Genomic DNA, 12,443 nt, shown 5'->3' with positions numbered 1-12,443 from the left:
GGTCAGCAATGAGCCCCAACGCTTTTATAGGGTTGAGAAAATTCTTCAGAGTAAAGGTAAAGGAAATAAAAAACAAAGTCTGGTAAAATGGACAGGGTGGCCTGAGAAATTTAACAGTTGGGTTAGCGCTTCATCTCTAAAGGATCTACAAAGCAAAGGCGCTCCCTGAGAAGATGGAAAGCAGTGGATTTTATATCACCTTACCCAGTAACGCTTCTCACGATACATTCCCAAACAATGAAATATCAAATTATTGTGTTAAAATGGCTAAACCCGTTGATTTACAAGGATTGTGGGAAGCGGGTCTAATGGAGATTCAATACCCCCATACCTGGGACACTGTGTCTAGAAGAGAGGCCAAATTTACCATCAAACGTGAAGGTCCTATTGAACTGTTACACGCTGGTTTTCCTCATGGATTTTACAGCAGTATACAAGTTTTGTTAGAGGCTATCAATAAAAGTCTCGCAAACATTGAACGCTATTCTGATATACAATTGTTTCTGGATAAGGTGCAGAGAAAAGCATTTCTAAAATCGACAGATCTTACCACCGAGTTTATATGTACTGGGAAACTTTTTCCTGTTTTGGGAACCGTTCAACATGTAAAAAGTACTAAAGATTTGGACAAAACACGTGCTGATATTGATGGGGGAGTTTACAGTCTTATGATCTACAGTGATATAGTAGAATATCAAAGGGTCGATGACTCGTACGCCCCGCTAATGAGAACAGCCCAGGTGAAAGGTGAAAATAATGGCATTGTTAATATACAATATATTAAACCTGATTATATACCAGTTTCTAAGAGTCATTTTGACACCATCAATATACAGATAAGGGATGATCAGGGGGAGTTGGTGTCATTTAAATACGGGAAGGTCCTAGTGAAACTACACCTCCGTCCTAGGCGAGAAAAAGACTATTAAAAAACATGGTATTTATGAAAAACTATGGGGAGCCGTACGTTTATAGGGATTATTACCGCCGACAAGCTGGTTATGGCAATCAACCTTACTTTCAAGGGGCACCCGTTATGTATGGTGCGGGTTTCGGACGTATTTTTAGAAGCCTCTTTCGAAGGGCTATGCCGTTTCTACGAAAGGGGTTTGAATTAGCCAAACCACATGTGAAAACAGCAGCCACAAATATTGCTAAGGATGTGGTGTCTACGGCTACAACATCCATCGCAAACCGTTTTAACCAACCACTGCAAGAGGGTTCTGGGGTGGTTTATGTGAAAAAAAACACAAACAAAAGAAAAAGGAAATCACTGCACAGATGGGGCCCTCCAGGGATGCATAAAAAACCAGGATCAGCAACGAAAACGGCTCAGAAGAGAAAAAGAACTCGCAAGAACAGATCGGCCAAGAAAAAAAAAAACAGCCCCGGCATTAATATTTTCTAAAAGATGGCGTTTATCCATTGTGCGTCGGGGGAATGTGTGAAATCTGAACTCGATCTGTTTGCTGTACCCCCGACACAAACTAGCATTGAAAACAGCTTTTTCATGGAAGTGGCTCTCCTTGCTGCACTATCTCCGCTAGCGCCTATAGAGTTTTATATATCAGGCTCATCAGAGATGTATCTGGATTTAAATGACACGTTACTTTACCTCACTTGTAAAATAACAAAAGCTGATGGATCAGCTATCCCAGCAACGGCTAAAGTGCTGCGATTGCTTACCCTGTGGCTACCCTCTTTAATCAAGTGGATATTACTCTAGGCGACCGGCTGATTACACAGAGTGACAACATGTATGCATACAGGGCCTATATAGAAAGCATTTTGAACTACAGCAATGACGCTTTGGACACTCAGTTTACAGCGGGGCTTTTCTATAAGGACACAGCAGGCCATATGGAGGATTATGCTCTAGATGGGGCTAATGCAGGTTTTATAAAAAGAGCTACACATGCCAGAGGGAGCAGAAATTTTGATTTACTAGACCGTCTACACTCCGATCTATTTTTCCAGGAGAAACTAATGGTAAACGGCGTTGATCTGAAAATTAAACTTTCTAGAAATAAAGATGCTTTTTGCCTCAACAGCGATGATGCTGAAGCCTACAAGCTGATTATAGTATCAGCTAGTTTATTTATTAAAAGGGTGAATGTGTCACCCACGGTCAGATTAGCTCATGCTGATGCTCTACAAGTATCAAACTTAAAATATCCGGTGGAGCGGACATCTTTGAACATTTTCAGTGTTCCAGCGGGTAGCCGTGTCGCCAGTCAAGATAACTTATTCCTTGGACAGTTACCGAAAATAATCATCATTGGTTTTGTGGACAACACAGCTTTTTCTGGGGCTTACGCCAGCAGCCCTTTTAATTTTAAACATTACAACATCAACTACGCAGCTCTTTTTAAAGACGGGGTCGTTATACCGTCTAAAGCCTACAGTCCCAGTTTTCAACAAAAAAATACAATTAGGGAGTATTTGGGACTTGTCTCCATCAGCGGTAAACATCTGCATGATAAAGGTTTTGTGATACCCCGGGACGATTATGATGGGGGTTATACTCTCTTAGCTTTTGATTTGAGACCTAATAATACATCAACCGGCCATTATAATCTTATTAGAAATGGTAATCTACGCATAGAGGTACGCTTTGCTGCAAATTTACCCAACACGGTGAATCTAATTATTATGGCTCTATTTGACTCGGTTATGGAACTCAACAATCAACGACAAGTCCTGTACGACATGTAATGGATACTTACCAGATCAAGCGTTTTCTAAGTAAAGACAAACACGCTAAGAAAACATTCAAGGGTGTGTATTCATGTGATAACCTTCCAAGAGACATAAGTAATGAGCGACCCATTAGTCTTGTGGCGAACACCCATCCCCAAGATCAGGAAGGCACCCATTGGATAGGTATGTTTATAAACAAGGATACAATAACAGTCTTTGACAGCATGGGGTGTTTCCCAAGCCACCCCATATACAGAGGCACTATCCTGGACTATGTGAAGGATATAGCACCCGTTATACATTATAATAAAACACCTGTGCAACATCCTGAAGACATTACGTGTGGCCAGCACTCCTGTTACTTTGTATCTAACATGTCTGAGAAACACTCGCTGATAAGGGTTATGCAGACCTATTTACTGGACCTCCGGCAAAATGATGTCATGGTTACTGCTTTTGTGAATAAGAGATCCCCTGTAAATGTTTTTGATCGTTGGCAAAAATGTACTCTTATTACTAAACCTTAAATTGTGTACACATATAAATAAACACATTTTCTTTTTAATTGAAACAGCCTTTTTTGTCTTATTTTTTAATTTATTTAATATTTTATAAACATGTTAGACATGATCAAAATGATTAGACATAACGCATTTGAAAGTATGAATAATATTTTTATTGCAATGAACTTATTATTTTTTTTTTTTGCAGATTGGAAAAGTAATAATAGTAAAAAAAAAAGATATACATGTATATACATATTTTACAACGGTTAAAGATTTTGTTAAAGAAAAAAAAAATGAGGTTACACGTTAAACCAAGAGGCTCGTTTACTGGCTTTAATTTTTTTTCTTTTTTCTTTTTTTTATTGACATTTCAGAGGATTCAATAGCTGGTGTTAAAGGTTTGATCTCAGAGTCTTTTAAATTTTCCAACAGTTCGCGATGTCCCATATTTCCAATTAAGGTTGCAGGCAGGTTCACATCGGCAACTGCTTGCATAAACAGGTCCCAACCTCGAGGTTTTGTGTGTCTTCCAAAAGCCTGAGGGTTGGTAATGCTGCGAACTAAATCGTGAACATTTGATCCTTTAACAACTGTTTCTTTATAGATAAATTCTCCCTTGTTGTTCCATGTTGCCACGTTTTTTTCACTTCCCATTTTGTTCATCAAAAGTTCTGCATTTTTCCGATAACGGGGGTTAATAGTGTCCAAAGCCTCCATTACGATAGGATCCGGGGCAGTGGTTGATAGGGAGGGTTTAGAGCTAATTGCAGGGTCTTCGAGGGGCATGTACAACATCAGTTTGTTTTTCTCATTTTCGACCTGTCTAAAGTATGTTAAGTATTTTTGCAGAATAGTTGAATAGAGCCCCACTTTATCATAGTCTGATAAATCATGCGGCTTTAAAACCTCTTGCATTTCAGAGTCAAGCCTTAAAGTGGCTGATTTTCGGATATCTGTTTCTTCCCGCTTCGGGGTACTTATACCCTCCAACTGACGTTTGTCAACCAAATACATCTTTTGGGCATGCTTCATTAACCACCCCCTAAAAGCCTAGTAATTAGAGGCAATGCCAAACCTAGGAGTGCCCCTATAAAACCCCCAGATTGTTTTAGAAGCTTTCTTTTGGTTTTTATAGACAACCTCTTGTTACTCAGCTTTTTAAGGAGGGTTTCTTTCTTTTTTAAAACGCCTAGTTGCCGGGTGGATAATGGAACGTTACCTTTTATAGTGTTGAAGGCAATCTCTGCTATAGCCGATACTAGATCATCAGAGGCTGAGCACAAAATGGCCTTCCGTTGTTGGGGTGGAGCTGTTACTAGCATTTTAAGAAGAGCAAAATTCCTACGTATACGGGCCGTCATGGTAGCTGGTCGTCGTCACTAATGAGGAAAGATTGTTTTTCACCGTGGTTTTCTAGACGTCTTTTGTACGTAAACCACGGGTATATCAGGAGGGAAAACACCGGTCCTCAATCTGTAGTCTTCCAAAGTGTTTGTTTTTAGATCCACCAAGAGGTAACCGTAAGGTTTTAAGGTAGCGTCTTCAAAAGCCTCCATAAAAAAACGGGTATTACCCGGGTACATCTGTCTCACTAGGACGGTTAGTTGGTGTTTATCTCTAGGGTTTTTAAACAACACTATATAGCTGGCATTTAATGTTATGGAGCGGTTGCCCTTTCCGCGGTAGAATACATTTTGAACAATGTAGCAAATGCTAAGGTTCCTGTGATGTGAGTATTGTGTAAAAGCTTTCTTGATTTCCGAGCTATGCCCTCCTTCCATCATAAGATTATCTACAATAATCATATTAACAAGATTTGGTGGTAGCAAGCGGTCGTTATTCAAAGAATTTGGTAAGCCCTCCACAAACTTCAGATGTGGTATTTTAGATGCCAATTCATTATACAAGGGCTGCCAGCAAGAAAAAAACCAGATAACATTTTCAGGAATGGTATTCATAACAGAGGGTGCATTTTCTAATAGCTGCTTAATAAAATAGCTTTTACCACAGCTAGAAGGTCCCGCTAACACGCATGAAAAAGGGTGTTGTAACCGGGTATCCATCGTATACGTTGTTCCCTTTTCAATAACCATAGGGTAATGTTTTGTAATTAGCAGTAAGCACACGCTTATCAAATACTACCCTCAAGGTTTTTTGCAGCGTTTTAATCTCCCATTGTTTCTTTTTACGCACTATTGAAGGTTGATGAACTGTGATATTTCTGGTTATTTTGTTTAAAGAGTATTCCTGCACCAGCTCCTTTAAACTGTCAAAATTAATCTTTATACTATTGCTAACATTTAAAGTGATACCCTTTACTTTCATACAGACAACACCGTTGGATGTCCTATAGGAATAGGTTTTGGGACCTGCAGAAACAAATTCTACAATGTGCTCTCCCGGAGCTAGTTCGCTTGTTAAATTACCTAGATAATCACCCAGGGGCGGGTCCTCGTCACCGGGTGAGCTGACAAAAATAACAGTCAGTATTGTGGTACAAACAACGGTCTTGGAGTGCATCCATGACTTTATAAAGCTCCAAACGGGCGTGGGCTGTTGTAAAACATGCAATAAAAATGTTTATGTTGTTGGAGCACGTTGGGAACTCTTTGGCATACTTCCAGCAAAGACACGCTGTTTCCTCGTCTATAAACTGTAAGCTTAAAATGTCATAGCCCAAGTCAAAAAGATAAGCGGTCAACTCTTCGGGGTCCGTTATAATGGTTGTGTTTGGAAGGTTGGTTCTTTGCGCAAATTTACCCCATAAGGAATTTAAACACAGTTTAGCTAACTGACGTCTAGAGGGATTGTTTTCAATGAATTCGGGTCTTAACCGTATCCCTTGGTGTTCATAATACTCGTCTATATACCGCTGTCGGGATTCATCATCCTTGCAACTTTCGGGATAACCCAACGCTTCCTGTTTGCCTCGAAGAAAAAGACAAATGTATTTTGTGAACAGCTCTACTGTAGCTTTCCCAAAGTGCCATATTTCATAAATCCTACCCAGCCGGTATCCTTTCTGCAAGGCCACTTGTAGCTCAACAGTACACCAGGTACCAGTAATAGAGCGTTCCTCGTCACTGTGTGTGCATTTTTCAGTTTGTTTTGTAGTGGCACAAGTCATACAAAGTGGGAACATTAGTTTTCCAGAAACTCTTTGAGGGAGCACTGGAAAATAAAGTTTTTTAGGGGGGTACACCTGACATTTAATCAGTCCAAAATATTGTTTAACATCTCCAAAATCTTCATAGATAATTTGGGGGTGTCCTAGCGGGTATGGTTTTGAATTGTTAACAAAGGGATAGAGACTGGTGTAGTCAAAGTAATGTATCTTTTCACCAGGAGCTATCGCATGGTAAAGTTTAACAGCATTAGTCCTTCCCCCAAAGAGAGCATCACGGGGTTCTAAGGGTTCTGGTAGATTTGTTTGTTTCAAAACAATGTTTAGCCCCTCATCATTTTTTAGCATATCTGTCCATTCATGCTCCCAAAGTGTAATAACGCGCAAACCCTTGTTTTCAAGAAAATTATTTTTTAAAAGTGTTCTTCTATGTAAATGGTCATTAGTACAGCCCATCATGGTGTTATAGTCATTTTCCTTATAGCATCGGGGGCACCCGTGAAAAAAACAACCATTAAATTCGTAGGCCAATTCCTCCCCATTTAGACATGCATAACCATCTAAAAAATAGGGACCAATCTTTTTTTCCCCTCCACGCAGGGCATATTGTATAGGTATACCATCTTGATGGGACAAGTACATCAACCACTGTATAGAAGGGGTAGAAAAAGTTTTTGTTTTCCATGATACAAGTCGATTGGCACTAGGGCTATTGTTTCAGGCTCAAGAAACAGTTGTTTATATATATGCATACACATGCTAGCTAGCGTGATAAAAGTGAATGGATCAACATATGTCACATATTTTAACTCCTCAGGAGTATTGGGTTTCAAAATGTGCTCCTTTTGGGTTAGCTCAATGATACCGTTTCTAAAAATGTTACAGGCTGTTCTCAAAATCTTAACATCTTCGCGAAAATACCTTTTTAGCGCCCTCTGAAAAACAAAAACATCTTTACGGGCCTCTGAGTACCATTTTAGAAATGCCTCCTTCTCTTCAGACATCATAAATTCTGAACCATAGCACTCCACAGGAGGAATAGGACCCACATAGTTTTGATTCTGCTGGGTATTAAAAAAATGCGGAAAATAACCTTTCGACCCTGGAAATACAAAAGCTTTAGGCAACTTACTTAACTTCATAGGCAAAAAATTCAAGCTGTCAATAAAACGAATTTTAAAGGGTATTACCTCTAGAAGTTTTAGCTTTGCACCATGCATTACCAGTTTGACTGCTACTCGTTCTTTAATCATTTCATGTATCAAAAAGAAAGAATCATACCCCTGACTGTTGTGTGCCAGAAAGCTATACCCCCTAAATTTTTGATCCAAGAAATTAGTAATAAAACGCTCAATGCAGTCTATACCATAAAAGGACCACGTCTTATCACCCGTCAAATGTTTGGCATAAACATAGTTTGGGACGTGTATGCCTGTCTATTGCATACACTCTATATCAAACACAATGTAATCCTCAGTTTTAGCCACATCTTTTGGAACGGTCATGTAACACAAATGGTCCTCCAATGAAACAACTTCAATTTTACATCTAGGGCAAATTTTACCACGGCATTCATGATTAGCATTTATAAAGCGACCGCATGAAACACAGTCCGTTTTCAAATAACATTGGGCTAAACCCTGCGCTGCTTTCTCAATGTGTTTTTTAGGGCATTGTTCAGACCGGGCAAAAGTTTTACATTTGGGACATTTAAACTTTGATTCATCCAACACAAGACACCCATCTCTTTGACACATGTGACAATGTAATCTACATTTGTGAGCCATTCGATTGTTGTATATATGACAACAAAAAGGACATACATTCTTTACCCCTAGAAAACCTTGTAGGTTTAAAATACCGTAATAGTGTTTCTCATGATATAAAAGGTAGACAGTGTTTTTATTAGAAGTGTCACCCTGGGGAAAATATTTCCAAATCCGGTCTTCATTATACAAAATTTTGATCGGCACCTCAAAGTAATCTTCAAATAGGCACACTTCATTAAAACCAACCATGACGTCAGGGGGTATACCCAGAGTCTGGTGGACCTCTAAAGCCTTTCTTTGTATGTAACCGTCAGTAACAGTTCTAGGCTCCAGCAGACCTATGATACTGGCAGCCATACATATATTTAAGTCCCCATAGTTAAAATCCAAAAGCCAACGCTTCTTCTTAGCCACAATTATACTGTAGAGTGTTTTCTTTAAAGGCCTGTACACGCCACTCTCTCTAGATCTAACAATCACAGTTACAATTCTTAAGGGTTCCGTTACAAGAAGCTCAGCCTTACTTTGTAGCAAACGGCCAATGTTTTCTAAAAACTTTAAAACATCAAACACCTGTCGGTGGGATCGTCTGGTAAAAAGAGGTCTATTTAAAGTAGAACTGTCTAAACGGATCTGGACAAAGTCATTAGGACCAGCAGATTCCAAAATGTGGGAAACAAGCCTCTCAACCGATTCTGTTATCAGTAATAGTGCGTGACCTGTTGAGGTTATCCTATCTAGATTCATAAAACGAAAAACTTCATAGTATTCAACACTTTTATATTTTGGTATATCATGATGGTATGTTCCCAAACTCTGTAAAAAAACAGTTTCTGTATCAGACGTGTCAGGTGTATCTGGAGAGTGAAGCTCTAAATCTTTCTTTGCATGGCGTGTAATGATAGCTTTTGCTTTTTTTAAGCGTTTCAAAAAATGTTCCTCTGTCTCCTCGAGCGAAGCCATTTTAAACGCAAGGCCTTTGTACCTTTTACAGGTAAATGTGGTATGTCTACAGGCTTAGGGGGTGTATGCACATCTTCCAAACCATACCCTATGGTGCTAGGGGGTGTCATTACATCTATACCATTTGTGGACTTCCCAGGACCTAACCCAGTCCTTAATGCTGTTATGGGGATTGTCAACTGATTTGGAGCAGCCCTAGCTTTATTTTTTAAAGACTGTTTTTTTATAGTCTTGAGCCAGTACATTGGTTTTAGATTTCATGTTGAAGAAAAGGTGTTTGGCCTTACAAATACCTCGACGTGTACGACGTGTATCAATTAAAGCTTTTTTAGTACCCTTTCGCTTTAATCTATACTTCTGGCAGCCTAAGTTTACTTTCTTATGTATACCTGGTAGATGTTTTCCTTTTTTACTATTTAATACATTTACCTCAAATAACCGCTTAGCAGTGTCACCCCTTTTATAACAGGGAACCGTCACCCTGGCGGCTGATGTGTTAACATGTTTAAAGGTATGTCGGGGAGACAACGGTTTATTATCAGGCTTGTGAAAATTGTTCACTGCACACACCCGTTTGTTTACACCATTTGGCCCTGTGCTTGAAAGATCTAACGGCTTAGGTGGGTCATTTAACCTACAAATAACAGAGGCATATACAAATTCTTCACAAGCTAATTTTATGTGGGAGTCTGAGTTAACTATAATAGGCTCTTTTATATGGGGGTTTACAATAGGCTCTTTTATAGGTGGATTTACAATAGGCTCTTTTACAGGTGAGTCTATAATTATTATAACAGGTTCAGAAGCACGGGCTGTTGGTATATCTGGTACAAAAGGGACCTGTTTGAAATTCTGGAAAATATCAGCACACCGTTCACTGTTGGGGCTTGTACGTAAACACGTATGGGGTATTGAATAATCTCCACAATCCAGAGACCGTTGCCTAGTGGTATCCTGTATTGGGTCTAAAGCAGGAAAATCTCCAAGAGGTTCTTTTATAGGGGAGTCTATAATTATTATAACATTTTCAGAATCAGGGGCTATTGGTACACCTGGTACCACCAACGCTGGTTCTAAATTTTGGGGAATATCAACATACCTCTCACTGCTGGTGATTGTGGGTGAATAGGTATGGGGCGGTGTACAGTATCCATAATCAGGAGACCGTGCCCTAACGACGGCCTGTATTGGGTCTAAAGGGGCTACTACCTTTAAAGATGAAAGCACATTAGACGGGGTAATCTCGCCACAACCTATACTCTCCAGCTGCGATCTATTAGCTGATGGGTCTATAGGTGGTATAACCTTTACACGGGACCTTGTTTTTTTATCACAGCTAACAGACCGGGCCTGAGGGGGATCCGCTGGAGTTACCTGAATACTTTGATCTTCCACAGCTTCAGAGTTAGTCACATTTAAAACAGGTTGAACCCCTGTAAACCGTACATCTTTTTTCAAACTTAGTTTAGAGTTCTTTAAACATTTTTGGAGCCCCAAACACTCCTGATAACCCCCCTCGCTTGTTGTGCTAAAGTGTTCTGTGTAGGGCTGACCTGTTTTCTTCACACGAGTCGTTGGTGGGACCGCAAAGGGCGTAAGCGCAACACTAGACCCTAAAAATAAACATAATTAAAAGAACATTACAAACTCGAAGCAAAAGCCTATTCCTTATAAACATACACCATCCTATAACCTAATACATGCTTCCTTTTAAAATCATGAAATCACATAAACACCTATAATAATATATGCCCTAGATACCTTTATAAACCTTTAATCTATAAAGCTAGCAAGCATAAATAACATACCTTGCGTGCTGTCCCCTGAATAGGTCCTTTTCAAAATCCCCTTAAAATGCTCTAAGGTCTGGCCTGTTTTTTTCACACGATCGGCGGCCTGCCATCCAGAGGCCTGCTAATCCTTTAGACTTCTTCACAACACTAGACCCTAAAAAAATTGACCATAACATAATCAGATACATGTTTACAAAACTAAAACATAAGTGTGATTCCTTATAACCAAAGAAGCTCATAAATCCTTATAATTGTTTCCTTCTAAAGCATACAAAACCCATAAAAAATAAAAAAATAAACTATAATAACCCTTAAAGCTGCTAAGCAAACATAAACCACGTACCATGCGTATCCACCTCCAAGCGCTTCCTTTTCGGCTGACCCGCAACATGTTCTGCTTTTCCCAACAATTGTAAATCTATATAAAAACATTATAACATTAATCCTTACATACTGCAGCCAAACACACACACACACACACACACCCCACTATAAAATTAAAATTAATTGGATTACCTTTCGTACACGCCGGTGTGTCTTTCACAAGTTTAGAATTTGCAGCATTTACATGCTTCCTCTTTCGGGAAGCCTTTTTCCCATAGACACGGTCTACTATAATGTTAATACAAAAGCATACATTTTTAATTCATATGTGATTACACCTTGAACACTAATATCCTAAGACTTCAGGTGTTCAAATAAAAAACACTCTAAAATATCATTTACAAAACACACGTGTCTAAATACATAAGCCGCCTCGTGTCTTTACACAGTGTAACAAACGCACGACAACCAAATACAAACTCAAAATACCGTTTAAAGGCTGCACCCTCCACTTTAAAACTTCATGTTTCTATTACAGCTTTAAACTAAACACATATTTTTCATAAAAGCCATTAACTTGTAACCCAAATGATTCATTTTAAAAAGTTACGCAGGCCGTGTCCATTTATACACTGCTGTTCAATATTTATCCACGGTGTCCTGGTCAGAGAAAAAAATCAATATTATAGAAACACACGTGTCTAAATACATGTCGCATCGTGTCTTTACACAGTGTAACAATCGCACCACAGCCAAATACAAACTGAAAATACCGTTTAAAGGTTGCACCCTCCACTTATAAGCAAACCATGTTAAAATTCCTGCTTGTATTACTGTTTTAACTAAACACATAATTTTCATAAAAGCCATTAACTTGTAACCCAAATGATTCATTTAAAAAAAGTTACGATGGCCATGTCCATTTATACACTGCTGTTCAATATTTATCCACGGTGTCCTGGTCAGAGAAAAAATCAATATTATAGATTGGCTAGTCAAATACAGCTTCTTTTTTTTTTTTACATTGCACGAGTCCCATACGCATCTGAAACATCTTTATTTTATCTAAAATAGCATGTGGCCGCTGTTTTCTTTTGTTCATTCATTTCTAGAATAAAAATATATTTTATTTGAATAGGCTCAAATAATCATCTGTCCACCCTGCATTTAAAACTCTCAAATTCACAAGTCTAAAACAATTACTGCCTGAAACCTTTCAAAAACTCAAAGTCCTTTGCTCTCCACCGCGTGTCTAACTAATCAA

The 12,443-nt window shown here is 38.9% G+C and overlaps 1 protein-coding gene across 1 annotated transcript; it reads left to right on the top strand.

The window, feature by feature from the left end:
- The first annotated feature begins 1,755 nt into the window (after nt 1–1,755).
- Nucleotides 1,756–2,715, top strand: LOC138520321 (uncharacterized protein F54H12.2-like). Its single transcript, XM_069632756.1, has one exon. It carries the CDS (start codon nt 1,756–1,758, stop codon nt 2,713–2,715), a length of 960 nt encoding a protein of 319 aa, XP_069488857.1.
- Nucleotides 2,716–12,443: the final 9,728 nt, after the last annotated feature.

Source organism: Ambystoma mexicanum, chromosome 13 (assembly GCF_040938575.1).
Source record: "Ambystoma mexicanum isolate Mex_15411 chromosome 13, UKY_AmexF1_1, whole genome shotgun sequence".
Lineage (NCBI taxonomy): Eukaryota > Metazoa > Chordata > Amphibia > Caudata > Ambystomatidae > Ambystoma > Ambystoma mexicanum.
The sequence above is the reverse complement of the archived record's forward strand: the minus strand, read 5'-3'. Positions and strand labels throughout refer to the sequence as shown.

Bases quoted from the DNA above. Each gene is read 5' to 3' on its own strand.
- LOC138520321 (XM_069632756.1), top strand. From the start codon at position 1,756: ATGTATGCATACAGGGCCTATATAGAAAGCATTTTGAACTACAGCAAT.